This window comes from Micropterus salmoides, unplaced genomic scaffold (genome assembly GCF_014851395.1).
Source record: "Micropterus salmoides isolate LMB-PRFRI ecotype aquatic unplaced genomic scaffold, ASM1485139v1 Ms_hic_scaffold_3, whole genome shotgun sequence".
Lineage (NCBI taxonomy): Eukaryota > Metazoa > Chordata > Actinopteri > Centrarchiformes > Centrarchidae > Micropterus > Micropterus salmoides.
Genome location: NW_024042261.1, coordinates 34,279,788 through 34,300,494, shown reverse-complemented (window position 1 = coordinate 34,300,494; position 20,707 = coordinate 34,279,788). Strand labels below are relative to the sequence as shown.

Genomic DNA, 20,707 nt, shown 5'->3' with positions numbered 1-20,707 from the left:
TTCTTTGGCCCTGGCTCCCCTCAAATCTGTTGATTTAACAGAGTGCCGACAAGCTCATCCCTGCAAGTCTGAATGCATTCATGTACAGACAGAGAGGCAAAGCTACACACGTTGACATGGGCATCTGAAAGCACAGACTTAAAACAAACATGGGCAGTTCATCCAGTTTATAGGTCAGCCTTTTTTAGACTACAGATACACATTCAGGCATCTAAACACATGAATTAGCAAGGATTCACACAGGCGCAGCGCAAACCGCATGGACCAACACACACACACACACACACCGCATGCAGTTGAGCACTTGCATCAGACAGCTTTTGAGTGGTTGGCCCACTAGAAAAACAAAAAAATGTATTCTGTATATACTGTAAGAGATGAGTCCATTATTTTAGGTCTCGCGTGAAGTTCCATACAGCAGAAACTGGTGCTGATGTAGGATGGTTTAAAATCCGATTATGTAAAAATCAATAACAAATCAATCCATAAATTCTCTATTAACACTTATCCATGCAGGGTCACGGGGGTGCTGAAGCCAATCCCAGCTGACACTGGGCAAGAGGCAGGGTACAACTGCCAGTGCATCACGGGGCTGACACACAGAGACAAACAACCATTCACACTCACAATCACACCTAGGGGGCAATTTAGAGTCACCTATTAATCAACCTGAATGTCTTTGGACGGTGGGAGGGAGCAACCGGAGAGAACCCACTCAGACACGGAGAGAACAGGCAAATTCCACACAGAAAGGTCTGGGACAACAAAGGTTTAAACGCTAGACCTTGCTGAGGCCACAATGCTAACCACTGGGTCACCATGCTGCCCCCAGATCAATCCAAATTACATATAAAACATTCCACTTGATGTTCAGTGTAATAAACTATGTGCCTCTGTTACATTTTACATAAGAAAACTCCTCACTCAGGTAAAACAATAATAACAATTTTAAAATTTGCTCAGAATCATAATTTGGACAACATAATTTTGGGAAGGGATAATAAACAGTCAATAAATATTAATACTAAATTAGCACCTAGCCGTTTGCTGACAGTGATCCTATTAAAGGCTTTGCTTACCATGTCCAGGAGCAGGTTATGGAGATAACACACATCAGAGGGGTGCTTGGTTACAGATGGACACAATCTGAATGAGCTGAGGAATGCGGACTGCTTGGAGCCCAGATTCTCTGGACATCTGGCCCAAACAGGACACATACAGTTGCATATGAATACACAGTTATAAACAGTAAATGAACATACATACACAGAAGCTGAGGGGAAGAAGGGACATCGGGTAACGGTTTGAGCTGGCGGGCGGTGCAGAACAGTCTGTGAACACTTTCCACTGAGGCGAACAGACTTCGTCCCCATCTTTCTATCTGACAAACGCAAAATCACACAGATAACATCCTCCAACACATTTACCAGCTATCTGCAAGAACCATTATCACTTTCACATACCCTTGAGTTTTGGGCACATTATCATTAGTCACGCATGCAGACACACACTTGAACACATCACATTTATAAATATACAGATTATATCAAAGTCCGAGTGCTGAGCAGAAGCTGACAGGCAGCGTGCCACATCGAGTCGCACACAAACTGTTTATAGCCTTGACATCACAGGCTGACTCTGAGCTAAAAACATCACCACCTACAGCTATTTTTTAACAGTGTTTATGGGGGCATTGGTCATTTCTGAGCTCAGTGGACAAACATTTTACCCTCTGCAATATTAGGCATACTTTGTCGACACATGATCCAACGATATCCTGGCAATAGAAAAAAGGAGCCTTTTGTTTTGGTTTTTTTACTCTTATTTCTTGGGCCTCCAGAGGGGTACAATATCTTACTAACGGGAAATGTACTTCAGAATAAATACATTCCATTTTAGATGCCAAAAAATGTCTCCTTTGTATTGTGTCCTTGCTTTCAAATGGCACTTTACAGTGCACTTAGTGAAGGAACTACAGTACAAAGGATTTTGGATGAACTGAAGCCTTTAAACTCTCCATCTGTCATTGTTTGAGCTCAGCCAAGTGTGTGTGTTTTTAGCTTCACATATGTTTTAGCTAAATGCTTATTAAGAGGGTTTAGGGATTGGAATCGAGTTCTTAAGATGTGGGATTTGAAAATTTTAAAAAAGACAAAAAAAAACTCAGCCTTTAGCAATGTGTATGTATGATACATAATTGTATGAACAGAATTACAAGCATTTACAGACGGCAACAAAATCTGATGTTATCCCCTTTCTGTTTCTCTCTCAGTCCTCCTCCAACACATGCACACTCTCTTTTAAAAACAATTACTGTAATGTTTTCTGTTTAAGTTGGTCTCAATTATTAATTATTTGTCTCTTTGGTGTTAGGGGAGGATTACTTGAGGACAATAAAAACAAATTTCTTAATCAAAGATTTTCACTGCATGCATTCACATTATGAAAAATTCAGCTTCTGGAGACTGTGCGCTCAGATGTTCGGATGATAAATCCATATTCTGTAACAGTGTAGTGTGCTACTATGTGACAATATGTGGGAATTAAGTATGTGACAAAAAGAGAGAACAGTCAGGCCATGAATATGTGATGCCTTGATACACTGTTCTACCATTTAGCTCATATTTCTCCTTTCCCTCTGTTTAATTTTCTGAGAAAGTTTTATTCTTGTTCAGTTAGATTTTTATTGCTGTGTGGCCTCCTTGCAAAACTAATTCTCAATCTCTAGACTTTTTTGTGACAAGGTTAAAGAGACATATTTGCTGAATGGCACTGCATGCTATTTCATAACCATAAATGATTTTATCAGATATTGTGCAAGTGTGACAGGAACAAGATGCCCAGTGACATTTGTTAAACATATCATGGAAATATTTTTAACTTCTATTGGTGTATAGAGCTGATCAATATATGAAAAAGCACTATTGAACAAATTCATCAATTTAATCAATTTCAGTAACTGTGTAGGGTTAAATAAGCCTACAATGCAAGAACACCAAACATTGCAAACATACAAGAGTGCAGATGTTAGAGTAATGGGACAATGCTGATTTTGAATCCTACACACCTATTTTTAGTATTCCACTGTAGACTGAATAACACGTTTTAAAATCATTTCTATTATCTTCTTTATGCCAATAACACTTCAACCATTGCTAATCACATAAAAGACACTACAGCAGACATAGACTCGTCACATTTCCAAAATAGACTAATACAAATATTTTTGTTACACGTTGTGTTGTGCTGTGTGTACTCTCCAAATGCAGTATCTTGAGATTAAATGGTTGACAGACATTAACATTTACATTTGTAGGTTTTAAATTAGAAGGCTAACACAATCAAGCAATTATCAGTTAACCCAGTGGATGCGTATAGTATCTCTCTCTGGTGGATGTTTTACTCACCAACTTTTTCAGCCTTGTGTACACATAATAAAATCAGTGTCTTTCCTGCTACATATTTTTAGTAACAGAACTTCACACCTGGCAACCTCAATCGGTATACTCACTGCGTGTTCTCTTTTGCATTACGTGTAATCTTACACCACTAAAAACTCAACTATCCCAACTCAATAATGGAACAGTTTGTATCTGTATCTATTTGTTTTACAAATTACTAGTTCTATGTGATAGCTGTTTTGCAGCACAATTTCCTTCTCTCTGGCATTCCTGTTATTTTGAAGAACAATGACCAAGAACAAGTTAGTATTAAGATGGAAATGCACATTTTAGTTATTTGTAAACTGTTTTTTTTTTTACCATTTAGTGCAACATAGTCATCCATCAACTCTACCAAGGAGGCAGCCAACCAGACGATCTTGATTTGTTATCGTTTGTTTTGTTGTACACTGATGGAAGTCAGTCTTTTAGGTCCCTAAAACATTTTTCCCAACATCACCTTTGTTAGAGTGGAACATTAAGTTGGTTCAACTTTCCTTACTATTTTCCAGAAAAACAAAGATAAGTAAGTAATAAAAAGACAGGATAATCTGGACAGTCTGTGTGTGATTAAATCATCAAAAACAAATCAATAGAAAATAAGCATATAGCACATATTTAATGTAGTCATGCCCTCACTGGAACACATGGTGCATATTTTGGTGATTTGAAAAAAAACACACATTGAGGGCTTAGCTTCAATTTGTTGTTGAATTTGACAGTGGTAACTGACATGAACCAACTACTATCATTACCCAGTTATATCTAAAACTGGAACACCCCTATGGATGCCATGTCGCTTAAAGTATTTTGAGATATAACCAGGAGAGTTGTGGACCCTGTTTTTAAATGACTTCAGTGGATGTGAATTGTTTATTCCGCCACAGCTCTGCACCTGGCTGTGTGTGCTGCAATTGATGCAGACAACATTTCCTGGGGAGGCAAGACACTTACAAGGTACAAGGTAAATGTATTTATCATTTTTACAACACAAGGCTATATAACAAGAGGAACCTACCTCATAGAGAAAAAATTAAATAAATAAAAGGAGAGAAAAAGAAAATATTTTGGCTTTGGACTTGCAGTTGCAGGCACAGTATGAAATAGTTCATGTGCCTCAACTGCCTAACTGTAGACTTCTTATATTATACTAGACAATGCAAGTAATCTCTACAATGTACAAATTACACCTGAGTAAATTTAAAAAGGTACAATGGGAGCTACTTTACAGTTGTATCACTTTACCTCTGCCTCAATTGTTGTTCAATTTGAGCTCTTCTGTTGGCCCAGTGTAGCCCAGAAAGCTTTTAAAATGTCAAATTCCCACTTTGTTGCAAGCAAAAAACAAAAAATGACAATACGATGTCTGCTAGAAATTCAGTATGACACATGTGCCATAATGCACGTGTGTGTATGTGTGCTGAGTATGAAATTCACAAATGACACAGCAGAGTATTCCAAATACATTTATTGAAGTGATATATCCACACACCTGAAGTTTCTCCAAAAAGGGAGACACTGCAACACTTGAGACATTACAAAACAAATCACGTAAATGATTAAATCAGGATTTACATTCAAATAAAAAACAAATTAAAATGGCGTTGATTTTTAAATAAAATATCAGTCGAGGCTTTATTCTGGCATGCTGGACTTGAGGAGGCATACATGAGTTTGACAGGTATGCTGTTTTTCATACTCATTACCTTAACCTGGATGGTGACTACAGATCAAACTACATACATTTGGGGGTTGAATTAATATTTTAAACATGTTTAACATTAGCAGTTTATTTATTTTGAGGCCAGTATTGTGTGTATTTAACTAAGAGCTGGAAGATGAACTGACATAATATAAGACTTGACATTGTCTGAGAATATGGTGATTGCAATTTTTTTCCAGCTCAAACTTTGATTTAATAATTCTTGAACTGCATTACAAAACAGTGACGCAATATTATCAGTTTTAGTGCCTCTACCAATTTTATTAAATTAGAAGTACTGATGATGTTTTTTAATTCTGAAACTATATTATCCACCCCTAGATTAGCTAAAATGCTACAAAAGCAGTAACCGTCTTACCCAAAATGTTGTCATACTTATAAATATATTATGATGTTTGATTTGTAACTATTTTCTACCTTCCAGGCACTGACTGCCAAGTTCATACAACCATTGTCAATAGGATAATGAGCAAAGGTGTTCAGCTTTAGCCGTGTAAGCCTTCCTAAGTAGTGTACCAGATGGTTACACAAATCAAAACCACTAATATATCTGGAAACCTAGTGTAAATGAACTGATTCAAGCAGTTTTGGCTGATATTGAGGGTCAAGCTAATAAAATGAATGATCCAAATTGAAGTAAAATGAAAAGAGGGAGAAAGAGTTAAGTTTACATGAGAATGGCAGCTGTGGACAGTAAAAAAGCTGTCCAGCAAAAGAAAGCTTTGAAACTCTAAAGGGAAAAGAAACATTGAAAGCTACTTTTTAAAATTATTTTTGCTATAGAGATCAGCACTCGCTCTATTCATCCTACCTCTCTTTCTCTCTCTCTCATTTATCAGCATCCTGAAATGTCTTTGGTTTTGTTGCGTCGTTGGAAACGCGTGTCTGCGGGGTCAAAACCTTGCTCATGGCCTCCGAACAGAGCCCAGCTGGGAGTTTTAGCTATGTAGTCTAAGGCTGAGAAGCTCTGCTGTCCCCCACTCTCCTCGTGAGCCCGGACGAGCTCCTGGAAACGCTCATAGTCGATCCATGTCCACCATTCGCCATCTACCTTGAACTGAAAACACATATAAAGCAGGGAGAGAGAAAGTAGGAGATGAGCGAGCATTATCCAAGAGGTGTTTGTGGATCTATAGGTTCAAACCTACATGTTTCTGAAACCTATTTTATTTAAGACTTTTTAAGATATATGTAATGATGCAATAATTCATTAATGGAATTCATTCATGATTAATTTAACAACCAAAATAAAGAAACTAAGACAAATCCTAAAAAAGCCATAATCCAACTGGAGGTGGCAGCAATGTGACACTAAGTTATACAATGGAAAGTTACCATTGTTGGTTGTACTCTTCAACTGATCTTCTACAACTAACTTAGTAATTATTTCAGCACAGATTAATCAAATCATTATTTACTATTGGAAACATATCCACCTGTTACAATGATTCACATGTCTTTTAGCTGTGTGCTTAGTCTAATGTCAAACTCCACTCTTGCATCTGTGAAGCTTTAGTCAAAAAACAGTACCAGTTACATTACATTAGATTTTTAAAACTGTACTTAAAACACTGAGATCATTTTGCAGCCTGAAATTTAGATAGCTTAAGTTTACAAACTGTTGAAGGAACTGCACATAAACTGTTAATCAGTAGCTAATAAAGAACATCAAACTTTATTCATTCAAATGGATGTATAGCAATATCCTGAGATAAAGATAAATGAATGGACAGCAGCTGAGGAAAGTAACACAGATGTAGAGAAGTGTTGCATATTCTGAATATAAACAACAAACATTTACAGATTTGATTTAAAAAATAATATAAAATCCAACAATGATTACAGATCTCCTTGCTCATCATCTGACACTTGCTGTTAGTGTGGTTGGTTATGGATTCACCAACTCCACCTCCTCCCTTTTCCTCACATCTCTCCTTTTATCAATCACTGCTTCTTACTCTGTCACCCATTTCACCATCTATCTTGCTGAAGAGAAAAAAAAAAAAAAGAGCTAAATAAATGGACAGAAGGAGAGCGAGGAGCCGAAAAGAGTCTGTGCGTGTTTGCGTTGTGAGAGGCACACTAACTAGCAGAGAGGGAGAACAGCTCGAGTGTTTCACAGTGAGGGAAAAGCCTCTAACAGCATTCTGCCTCTCTAATCCTGCTTGTTTTTCCAAACCAGCACAAGGGGTGAAGAGTGTGTCCTCTACAGTTCCCAGCATGCAACAGTGCTCTCCAGCTGATACAAAACCATGTATCCCTTGTTGTCTGTATAGGTAAGGGAAGAAACAGAGAGCAAGCAAGTAGGTATTACATAGAGCACAGCCCTTCCTTTGAACTGTATTGCTGTTTATGGCAGCGTGTAGCAAAGTTTGTTCTTTAAAATGGTCCGTAATGACTTGAACTCACTTGGGGGAATTGTTTGAAGGTTTTTGACAAGCTGTAACTGGATGCAAAATGGTGCTAAGTCGTCACTGGGGACGACTGTTGTGTTTTAGCTCTCCGCATTTAGCATTTAAAAGCTCTTTCAGGTTCAAGGCTGGTTTGACCGGACCCCTGTGTGTGCAATAAGGCTTTCTTCTTTGAAATTCTTAGACTTACACTTTCTAAAGCTGTAATTCACAAAAAGGGAGGGATAAAACTCACTGACTTTCTTCTAGTCAAAATGACACAATATGTTCTCATGTAGGACTAACATTTATTAGCCAAGTTAAACATTTTCCTGAGGGATTAACACAATTAAGTGTTTGAGCATTAGCTTTTATAGCCGCAGCCCTTAGAGAAACGCTACCTGCATTGCTAATTTGCTAATGGGGGGAGAACGGCGCCTATTGGGAGTTAATGTTTCTGGTAATGACATGGGATGATATTTGTTCAGCCGGCATCTCTGCAAACAATTTCAGTATCTAAGCAACAAGTAACGCCACGCTGTCTGAGACGAGAACATGACAGCGTGTTGTTTTCACTAACACGCTGAGGATCACTGAGGACAGGTTCTTCACAGAGCACCACAGGAGGTGACACATTCACACAGAACTAATGGAAGAAGCATCACATCTTATATCTGTCACCAAGAAATTACACTGCATGCTTTTTATACTACTGTATGGAGAATCTGCTCTAATCTGTAAATTTGATTTCCTGTGAGAAAAAAGTGCCCAAAAGGGAGAAATTGCTATTTATATATGTATGTATATGTATGTTTTTTTGTTTAGTGAAGGCCTGCCTGTGTGCACACTGTTGCCTGCATTAAAGACTTTTTTTGCATACAGCCATCAAATATTTCAATTAGCATTTTTTTTTCATTGTATCCACATTGTTGCACCTCTTGTAAGTCAATTTGGATAAAAGTGCAAGTTAAACAAATGTAATGTAAAGTATGCCATCTAGTTGTAATGAGACTTACGGAATGATAGCTACAATATGTCCCACTTGGTCAAAAGAACTAGACAACTGTCAAAAAACTATAGAACTGCCAGCAAAGTGGTGACAAATGGATACACAAACCACCACAGGCAGTGGTTACATCTAAACAAAATCATTTCTGATGCATCTTTAAAGACATTTTTTTACTTACAGTAATAAGAAATATTAAAAAGTTTGACAGGGTGTCTGACTGCAAAAAGGGACGACTTCGATTGGAATTTCAAACAAACACAACAGCATGGATTTGTAGGTCAAAGGGAACTTTAGGGAATATTTTCTCCGGGAGGTTTGTGTCTTAACTGTGCGGGTTTCATTACACCGTCCTCTAGGAGAAATGAGACCGAGATGGATGGAAGAGCATGGAGAATAACAGGAAGAAAAGATGATCAGGAGAGGGGAGATGAAAGAGAGAAAAGACTGGAAGAGAAAGTAGAACGAGGTGTGAGAGATGCAGAAAAAGGGAGAAATGCCTCAATCAATGGGAAGATCCCAGGGGTTCAAAAGGAACTAATTATGATGATGTGCCAGTGCAGGGAGGATCCATCGCTACTTGGTGCTAAAGACTGATACACACAGACACACACACACACGCTCACAGAGCTCTGATGTCTTTTAAAGGACTACATCAAACAGTGATATCATCCAGCTGGAACTAGAAGATCTGAGGACTGTGCAGTACACATGCAGACACACACAAAATGAGACGGGTGTTCTGTCCTGTGAGGCGTTTTAAACTCTGTTGTTACATAAGTTAACAGTAAAACTTGGAGGACTACATATTCTGGATTCTCTTCCTGCTGAGAGTGTGCTGCACTAAGGCATTAGGACGCTGAAGATACTTCACAGAAAAACATCAGACTCTCTGTTCACAGGAGGAACCTAAAAATTGCCCCCAGATCTCAAAACTCTGCTGGGATATTGATGAATGCCAAAAAACAAAAAGTAATTCTCACAAAAGTTGTTCATTCATTCATTCATCAAAGAAAGTCATAAGTATCTGTGAAAGTCAACCAATATAGTCAGGACGAACAATATATAAAGATAATAAGATAACCCAGGTCACTTTTTATTTATTTTTCCATTCTGTTTTAATTAATTAAATGTTTTTATGTTAAAGTTTTCTTTCAGTTTATGCATATCTCTCTCCTATGTTATAAAGTATTTCTTATACAATTTTATTTTTGCACCAGTTTCATTTTACAATAATAACCTTAATACACTTTCCTGCTGGTATTTTTACACATGAGTGTGTGTACTTCACCCTCGGTACTGAATAGAAACGGCATTAACACCCTGACAACTTGTTCAAGTGCATGTGCATTGACATGTGAATATAGAGAAACACACAAACACACAGTGGGAGGGGGGAAAAAAAAGCATAATTGGAGGTATGCTTAAAAAAGCCTCAAAGGATTCATCGAGTGTAAAATGCTGTTCACTCTTCTCCCGGTCGCTCAGCCAGAGCTATGAGTTAAGAGGCAGATAGGTCCTGCTTCAGAGCGAGCACTAATACTGCAATCCGCATGACTGAAAGCAGGAAAGGAAAAGAGATGAGGAGAATGTGTGTATATTAATAAATACTGATGGTTGTAGGTGAGGAGGTGCAACTGTTTTAAAGTGTCTAAAGCAGTTGCACAAATGGCCACAACAATATTTGTCTTATTGAGTGAATGATAGAGGGATGAAAAAAGATAGTTATTATCCCCAAGAAGGTAATGATAGTGGTGAGGATGATCTCTGTTTGCGTGTATGCAAGGGCCTGTAGGTCAGTATATCTGTATCAACCAGAACAGCATTTCTAAATTGAATCTTAGAATAAACACCTTATAGAACGTGTGTGCATCATTTTTATAACAAGACTAAGAGTCTACAGTTAAGCTAGCGGCTGTCTGAGGCTGTACTAAATGCCAATGTCGGCATGCTAACAAGCTCACAATGTGAAACATGAATGTGTGTACCGAATTTAATGCTAATTCATTCAATAGTTACTTGAAACCATAAATGTGAAAAACAAAAAGTTAGGGGAGCATCAAAGTCATCCGGCTTCATCGTCCAGTGACCGTGACTTCACTATACTTTGTGCCACTCCATCCAGTAGTGGTAGAGATATTTCAGTCTGGACCAAAACAGAGGACCAACATCATCATCATCATCATCATCATCATCATCATCCCTGGAGCCATGGCTAACGTTAGGTTGCCTTAATCACAAATCTTGAGACACACAATGTTTACACTACACTGTTTCCATCAAGAACCAAATTCATTCAAGTCTTCAAGTAGTCATTAGTAGTCAGTAGTCAGCATTATAAACTTTAAACTCATAAAACACGATTGGTCTATTTTGTGCTACTGTACACATTTCCCTGTTCCATTTTACACATTTTAGACAGGAGGGAACGGATTGTCAATTTTGACTGTCAAAATATTACTACATTTTCAGTAGTTATTTTAGTCCTTAGCGCTAAGCAAAATGAATGCTGCAAACACAGTGTTTGAACTAAATCTTGATCTAACATTATAGGTGTGGTTTCTTGTGACTTTAAAACCAGTAATTGTTTTGCTTCTCGGAAAGTTAACTTCTGTAGCATTTCACACAAAAATATAAAAAATAAGCATTTCATTGCGTAGAATATGTGAAGAAGAAACAATAAACACCATGGACTTTCTTTCTCTCTCATGTTATCCCTCCGGACCTTGAGGGCCCAGACGGAGCCTACAGACACCACAGAAGTAAATAAATCTGTAAGCAGTCCCATGAAAACAAAGCTTCAGTAAATAAAAACAAAGGAGGATTAGGAGTTTGGGTGCTTAAATAAACTGTGATAAGACATCAAGTACACCGGTTATGTTTATCTGTGTGTGTGTGTGTGTGTGTGTGTGTGTGTGTGTGTGTGTGTGTGTGTGGTGTGTGTGTGTGTGTGTGTGTGTGTGTGTGTGTGTGTGTGTGTGTTTGACAGGGAGGTTTGGGTGCTGGCTTGAATTTCTATTCTGTCAGAAAGAGCCAAGGCAGCAATTAATCATCATTCATTAATTATTGACAGACAGTTGCTTTGGCAGAACCCTACACAGATACTTTCTGGGATGGGTGAACCTTAATAAACCACTCTGATGGTTGCATATTTCAAAAGGAAAGCAAACGGGAGACTAAATTATATAAATAATAAAACATAACTAAATCAAAACACCAATTTACAATCTAGAAACCTGCTGTGAGTTTCTGAGCTGTGTGGAAAACTGCTTTGAATAAAAATGGAGATAAAGGGTCTATGTATTTGTGTCTGAAAAGAACTGCTGCAGAATCACAACACCTGCAAAGAGGATCACCAGATATACATTATTCATTATTATGTGTGAAGGGAAGCTAATGCAGTATCCACTGTCTGGGTCCACTGATAACTTCCAAATGATAATGTGCACAACAGCAGGAGCCATTAAGCTGCACCCAATTAATATCCAGCAGATTGTTGTACCTAATGAACATGTATATGTCAACATACAGCAGTCTACATTCTAACTTAACACTAAAACAATTGTTTATGTGGTCGTTGCTGAGCAATGACCCTAAAATTATGAATTTATCCTTCTACAGTATGGCCAATAACTAGGCTCCAGTAAATATGTCTCTTGTGTTTGAATTAATTATTAATGCAGGCAACATTAATTACATCAAAGGGTTAAGCCTTTGGGCTGCACACTAGGGCTGCATCGAACAATTATTGTCATTACCGACTAATCTGTGGACTATTTTCGGTTAATCATATGTTCTATAGAATGTGAGAAAATATGACAACTTCAGCAGTCTAAAGCTCAAAAATATTCAACTTACTAGCATAGATAAATCAGAAAATAGTCACATTTGAGAAGCTGGTAGCAATGAATTGTTGGCACAAAAATAAAGCGCATTAGCTAAAATTTAAGGGCTCACAATGTTAAACTGATATAGGCTGCACATATAGTATGTTAAGTTATGTATGACCCTCTGAAGGTGAGTTCTTACCTTGGTGTGTGCGATGAGTAAACAGTTGGAGTGCTCATGTTCGCAAGCGATCTCATACTGAGGCAGCATGTCAGCCAGCTGCTGGACAAAGGCAACCACTTCCTGGTGCCATGGGACGTTAGCCATGGTCAGACTGCTGGCAGAGCTTTCCCCACAGTACGTCACTCCCTGCACACACAATCAGAAACATAGCACAAAGAAGACAGGGCTTTACAATTTATTAACCCATAGAAAACGACAAGATGAAAATCTCCTATTAACTTTGTCTCTACACAAAGCACAAAGCAGGATTTCACAATCTCAACTATTAACACAAATTCAACAAATTACAACTTGCAATTTTGACCAATAATGGCGACATTTCTGCAATTTCACCAATTATCGCCATTTCCTGCAAAATGTTGTACATGTCAGCAAACTCACTTCCTGTCAGCAAACTCACGTTTAGAAGACGCAGCAGACATATGATATACCAACAGCAAAGGACTGCATTGTATCCAGATCTTCTTTGCAAAAGCGGGGGTAAACTCAGTGTTTCCCATACATTCAATTATGGTGGCCGGCTACAATATCAACGCTGACCACCACATGATGATTTTCTTTTACCATTTAAAATGGGTAAAATTGTATTTAACCTCTCTTCCAAACACATTGACAACCGACCCGTCTGTGAATTGAATGGAACACCTCTGTCCAATCAAAGGCTGTCAATGTCGGGGACGACATTCAAAAAAAGTTATTAGCAAGCATGTAAGGAACCTAGCTAATAAGGATAGCTATGTTAACGTTAGAATACAGCTGGCTTGTAGAGGTTAGCACGCTGTACATAGCTGCTAGTCAATATCAACTGTTTTTTTTATTCATTAAATTAAGTTCCTTTTAATTTTTAATGATTCAACTGTAATTCTAAAGTTAGAAAAATCACATCTACCTTTGCAATTTTCACTTCTTCCCACAATTTCCTGATCTGTACTGGATTTAGTTAGAAATAAGTTCCTTCAATTTGTTTATGTTGACAACGGATAATTTGTTTATTTTGATTCTATTGTCTTAACGATACTATCGTAGAGGCCTATATTACTATATTTCAAAATATCAAACCCGTCCACCACCATAGTATGGACTGTGTCATTGACAAAAAAGCTTCATACACAGCAACAACAGCTGATTATTACTAATAAAATTTGGGAGCTGACATATAATTTCCCATTCAGGGTGTGAGAGAAATAAAGTAGGAAGTGTAAAACCCATCTGGCCTTGGCCACAAAAATCAATCAAAACAGCAGGCTGTATGCTGAGTGTTTTCAGATCAATAGTGGCAAATCTGTGGTTACAAGTGATGAGGAGGGAGAGGCACAGAGAAAACAACAACAGCTTCCTGTGGCAGAGACAAACTGAAAACAGAAAGGTGTGATGGAGACTTGAAGTGAGGTTGTCTTTGATGTCCATTTTGTATGAACTGAAGAAATCTGCAGCAGACTCCCAACCAGTACCTTCCAATACAAGACCTACATCAGCTATTTTTCATTACTTTTTGTAGCTGGGCCTTCACATAGATTAAGTAGTATTCTCTAATATTATTCCAAGTTTCAGTTCCTGAAAACTCATACGGCTCAAATTGTTGTGTAGTCCAATGTTTATTGCTTTTCACTGTCACTGGAAATTAAACCTGCATTGATCTGTGTTTATAAATCACTCTCTTGAATTGCATGCCAAAAATATTGCAGGTGTAGCAGATGCAAACGACTTAGAATATGGGTTTTGTGCATTTAACGTTTCAGTATTTCTGAGCATCAAAATTGAATCAGCCTAAGTCTCCTAAGCCTGGAAGAAGAAACAAGGGAGAGAGAAATAGAGAAGAGCACTACAGAGGGAGAAGAGAGCAGGGGAGTAATTTAGATTTCAGGAGTGTTTATGGCAACAATAAATCAAAAGTGGGTTGAGGACACATACTTATTTGAAATAACAGCACTACCAGAAAGGGATTCTTCGAGATGCATCACAGCATTTTTGTCTTCAAATAGTTTGGGTAAAAGTGAGAGGGATGACATACAGCAGGCATTTACCCTTATAAACACAGCCGCAAGATGATTCTTTGCATCGATGCTTCGTTTAATCCATATACAGTGGGGAGAACAAGTATTTGATACACTGCTGATTTTGCAGGTTTTCCTACTTACAAAGCATGTAGAGGTCTGTAAGTTTTATCATAGGTACACTTCAACTGTGAGAGACGGAATCTAAAACAAAAATCCACAAAATCACATTGTATGATTTTAAAATAATTAATTAGCATTATGCTTTTTGCAATATGTACGGCTTCCCGACATATTATGGTGTGTAGCCCAGGCAGTATTGCAGCTGTTTTCTAAATGCAGTGCCAAAGTCACATACAAGTACAATGTTTTGTTTGGGATTAGTTACACTTTGCTACCACATTCCTTAGGTGCAAGTATGCAGAATTTAAATTAGTCTTGTTTTACTAAGTTTAACATTTCTTACCAAGTTTCAGTCTTTACGCACACAAATGCAAGCGCAAAAAAAAATACACACAAACACCACCTGTGTGTCAGTGAGCTGTAACAGAGCCAAGGCAGCAGCTGTGTGCTACTGTAATTCTCAGATCTGTTGGCCAGAACACCGTCTGATCCCCACCTTAGTATCTCACGGAAGAAAAACAAGAGTAACCGTCTGTGTGTGTTTGTGTGTTTATGTGCATGTTTTGGGAAGAAAATGTTTGTAAGCATGTTAAAAATAAACTCAAGCACCAAGCCAGTCTCCTTTCTGTCTTTCTAGTATAACCTCCAAAAACAGCAGCAAACAAAAAGCTCTGTACTGTAAATGTAAAGATACCCGCATAAACCAGCCCATTCATAATCAACCCCTGCTGTACGGCTTTACACATCATATTCTTATGATGACTAGCTACTCCCAAAACTTAAAAGCCACAATTTAATTATTTGCATTTACATTTATTTGAATAACTTTCTTAAATATTCTGGTCATTGTATGTGTACTATACAGAGAATGGAGAGATGTGCTCACTGAGCAGATTTACAGTACACTGTTCCATCTTTGAAGATAACATGCAATATAAATTTAAATTTTTTTTAATTAACATTAAGAGGTGCTAAACTATGCAAATCTCAATTGGTTAAAACTGTTTTTCATTGTTTAGATAGAGAAAATGAAAAAGCCCTCTGAGCACTTTTCTGACTTGTGCAAATATTCTCTCTGACTGAACTCGGGGAAGATGAATGTAAATGCTCTGTATTTGTATAGTGCCTTTCTAGTCGACCACACAAAGCGCTTTTACACTACATTGCATTCAGCATTCACACATATTCATACACCAATGAAACAGCCATCAGGGGCAATTCAGGGTTCAGTATCTTGCCCAAGGAGACTTCGACATGCAGCCTGGAGGAGCCAGGGTTTAAACCGATGATCTTCCCATTAACGGGGAACCCACTTTACCACCTGAGCCACAGCCGCCCCTACTGAATGAACAGTTCTGACCAGTGGGGAAAAAAAAGATGAATGATGAAATACCAGATGTTTCACCATTTCACAGGAGCCAGACATCAAAAGTCCACCAATCTGATGGTTGATGCCAATATCCTAAATCCAAAAAGCAGAATTCTTACCTTTTTATATACAGTCTATGATTCATACCCAGCTATTTTGAGAGTGCCATTCACATCTATTCGAGTCTGTCCACTCAGCAGCCATAGGGGATCTCTGCCTTTAGTTGTAAAGTGCAGCGATTTCTTCAGTAATTTAACCACATGTGTCTTGTTGGGCTCCTTGTGAATTCACTGCACAAAAACAACCAGAAAGTGAACTGCATCTTCTGGTGATGAGTTTGGAGAGAAAAAGGTTGTGGCTCGGGGCAAGGAAAGGGGTGCTAGATAGAATTGATGAGGGACCTTGGTGTTATCAGCTTTTGCCTGCTGCCTGCTGAATAAAGATCAACTATCCAGGACTCGGTATAAATCACTAGGAATGGTGATGCAGGAGGAGGGAGTGATATGAGGAGATCTTTTAGATATACAGGGGGATGAATTACCCGTATCATTGAGGAAGTTAAGAGATTGTGGGAGACGGACAGAAAGAACGAGAGCCTTTCACCTGTTCACAAATAATCTTTCTTTCGCCTATAATGGAAATCATAAATGCTGATCTTCAAGGCCTCACTGGGTGTAACATACAGCCCTGTGCTCTTGCCCAATTCCTTCTCTCTCAGTAATCCATTTCCTTCCTGGGCAAGTGAGGAACCAGTGGCAGGTAAGTGGTATTGATGCAATGCTGAAATAATAAATCACACTGTGGACAACTATTGGACAGTGGATGGTAGATTGTGCAGGCAGAATGTGTTGCGCCTTCTAAGATGATGGGCAAATAATTAATGGGTCAATAACAAAGATCTTGCTGCTGGCGACAGTGGACACACACACCCATGCCATACATCATTTTTACAGATCCAGACTTTATCTTCATCAAATGCATGTACAACACTCATATGTCTATATACAAAGCCTGAATAAATGGGGGGAAAAACATCACAAATGCAGATGTTTCCAAATGGAAGAGAGATCACCATTATAGTTCACTGAAATGATTCAATCCTGATAGAAAAGGTCTTTTCCAGAGAGAGTGAAAATAATGTGAATCATGTCATCTTTTGGATAAGCAGAGTTACAGAGACTTGGAGTGTCTATGCCAAGGAGCACCGAAACTCTTCTGGTGGATTTTATTGGTCACCCGTCTGTATATATATTAAATGGCTGTATATCTGAAGGTAGGAGCAGAAAGTCAACAGTCACCATTACAATGACAGTTATGGCAATTGCAGAAAATACAATCTTTTCAGATGATTTCATTTTCGCACCAAATGAGAATTCTTATTCTTTGCTGACTGGCCGCATATAAAGCTTGCTTTCATCTCCAGCTAGATTAAAACACAACAGATAGATTTTTAACTACCCCAATAAAAGGAAGCTCACATATCCCCCATCTTAGCATTCCTGTATGAGCTTCCTAGGGATTTTCAGATAAAATCTTACTAATTACTTCAGAAAAATCTATTTCGCTTTGGCTACACTGAATACGTTAACGTGAAGCAACTGTGCAGATTACTTTTTAATCTCCTACCTGTAATCCCACGCAAAACTACTTTTTCTTTAGAGTCCCTAAAATTAAACTAAAGAGCAAAGGTGTCTTTGAATTTCCAGCTCCAGATACCTTTAAATTCCTAGATGCAATTTCTTTTGCATCTAGGTTAGCATTAACTGTGACTTTCCTAATTGCTATGTGTATTCTTTAATGTGTCTGATCATGGCTATCATTCCAAGTCAGCAGTTTTTCTACTATTAAAGCCATTCCACAGATCCGACGCTAACAGTCTCCCATCAGTCGGCAGTCAGGGTTAATTTTAGAGCTGGTGATATAATGGAGCAACTCACTCTATTATACTGTCACCAGTTCATCTTGGGACGTACTAACTACTGGGTTCATGATGCTGGAGTCGATAACTTGTCCAAAGCTCAGCAGCCAGAGGGGCTGTTCAGTAAAATGATGTACTGCTCAGAGGCAGGAGAAAGGGAAGTGGGTGCAGAGAGAGACAAAGGAGATTACTTAAAAATGAAAGACAAGAAAGAGATGAGAAAGAGCAAGATTTAACCCTGACAATGACCCTACCTGTGCCACTGAGAACAGTTAAATAATTGATTGTAAGGATAACGGAAAGATTTTACTGTGATTTTCATTGTCATGGAGGTCAGACTTTGACGTAATGAAACACTTGTTGCAATTTCTAAAGACATGGTGATTAATCATTATTATCTGCAGACCCTGGTATTCAACGGTGAGTATGAAGCATGAAAATAAAAATGCACTGTCACAACCTCTAGCAAGTGATCATAAGTGGTTGTGAGGGAGTAGCGTTGAAACTAAGATTGTTAAAGTTCTTTCAGTTATTTTTGGACTAATCGTTTATAAAATGTCAGCAAATAGTGAAAAAGTGCAGTCGTCAGACTGGTTTGGTCTAAGTCCAAACTCCAGAGATATTTACTTCACTGTAATGTAAAAACAATGCAGCTGCATTAGAGAATTCTTGGCGCTGATAAATTTCTATTGACAGAGGTGTCTGGTACCCATCTTTACTTTTGTTCTTTTCTTCTCTATTTGTGTGATAAAAGGAAGCAGTGCACAAAAAAAGTGGAAAATGTGAGTGGTTATATTAACATCTCAGTTCCTGTGTAAAGTACGCTGTCATCACTACACAGACACATTTGATGGGTATCTCTGATTAACTCTCCAATTCAAAGCTCCCTGCTGTCTTGTTAGTGTTATGCTTTCTGGGATAAAGTGAAATGCCACATAGTGGTAGATCAATACAAACTCCTCTGAGCAATATTTAATAGAAAAGCCCGCAAAGTCTCAGGGGAGGACTTAGATTCAGAAGTTTGTTTTTCACCCATTAACAGCACATCATTGCTTGAAGCATGTTGCTGATTACTTAAGTAGCAATAAAACATAGCATGTAAGTAGGCTAGATTAGCTTAATGTAGAGGAAAGAAAGAGGAGATAGAGACGGAGAGACTTTCATTGTCACACAGCTGGTTGAATTCATTTTTGCACGGGTGGCAAAAAATTGCTTTGACATTTACAGCACATAACACATTTGAGTGCAAGAGCAGATTTAAACACACAATAAAAAAGAATCGAAAGAGGCAGAGGAAAAAAGAAAAACAGAAGTAAAAGGAGATAAGTTCAGCATGGGTGCCTCACTACCCAACAGTGTAGGCATAAGACACAGGACCAGGTAAATTAAAGGGTAAAGGAATTAACATGCTAAGATAATTACAAGGAGAAAACCAACTCTTCGGTGAGAGTGAACCAGATGACGAATTCTTCTGTCTGCTGGCTGTGTGAATCTGATGTCTGCACAATCCTCTGTATGTTTCTGAGCCTACATACTGTTTGATTTCAATGGGTTGTACACTTGTCTCCGAACTGACAACTCACTGAGAAGCTGAATCAGCATGTCAGACTGACAACAGCAATTGTTTTTTTATAACACCAAGAATATCTCTGTTATGATAATTAATTTGTTTTAGTTTTTAGTTACCCTTAAGTGCTCTCAATAAACCTGAAATGAATGTTCTTAACAAACCCCCAGCCAGTTCTTAAACAAGCCAGATGATAACCCCCACAGTTGGTGTATCAGTTTCAGTCTGCCCACAAAAACATCAAGACATGCTTTTTAAATTTTATTTTCATTGCCAGCATGCCTCTTGCTTACAGCAACTGAGCTTTTTCCAGCAATAGACTCTGTTAGCCAGTCAAATAGAACTGGGTCCTGTTACGCACAGTTTAGGTAACAGATGTCCTGTGTCACCATAGTCTGTGCCAGAAACTAACCTGTCAGTCGTTCATTTTATTTTATGCCCAATCTGAGCCTCGAATCACAACAGGACAAAAAAAATCCTACACTCCCTTCAGCTGGATTGATGCTTCTCCAGGCTGCAAACCTCTGCTTAGGTTCGCAAGGACATTTACGGACATTTACGTTTCTCCTAAAGGCATAATTCCAGATTGAACTTTCACGTACTGCTTTCCATTTTATGTGTGGGTCATGCATGGGTGCAGAGATATTTCACAGGATGGACAATAGACGGAAAATGCCAAACACAGTGCGTCTCCCTATACAAAAGGCACTAAGGGGAGGACTGATCGTAGGAGTGTTAGGTTGTTAGTTTTAATATGGGAACATAGTGCTAGGCCAGCAAGTTTCCCAAAAACACTTCGTTAGCGGAAAACAAAAAAACACCTTCTCACACACACAAACAATTCACAAACTTTTGTTTGGTTTCCACACCACATGCTTCGACCTTCCGACTGCAGGAACTCATTACAGTACTGCCTCCCTTATCTCATTATTTTGAGTAGAAAACTGCTGCAGTTCTCTCACAGTTCTGAAAGTTCAACTGTGTTTCTGTAGTAAAAGTTACACGTGGTTTATGTGCATTTTCTCTGGAAATCAGCAATATGAAGAAAGAACTTCCATTCTCAGCGCAAACTCGGGCTTCACAAATCCACTATTAATTGCTCTAAT

The 20,707-nt window shown here is 38.3% G+C and overlaps 1 protein-coding gene across 1 annotated transcript in view; it reads right to left on the bottom strand.

The window, feature by feature from the left end:
• Positions 1 to 4,890: 4,890 nt before the first annotated feature.
• tyw1 (tRNA-yW synthesizing protein 1 homolog (S. cerevisiae)) overlaps positions 4,891 to 20,707 on the bottom strand; it is a 50,569-nt gene continuing 34,752 nt past the window's right edge. The window contains exons 15-16 of the mRNA XM_038693314.1: positions 12,589 to 12,756; positions 4,891 to 6,220 (exon numbers count right to left, since the gene is read on the bottom strand). Coding sequence (XP_038549242.1) covers positions 5,999 to 6,220; positions 12,589 to 12,756 — 390 coding nt within the window. The 3' untranslated portion in view covers positions 4,891 to 5,998. The remainder of the gene's footprint in view (positions 6,221 to 12,588; positions 12,757 to 20,707) is intronic.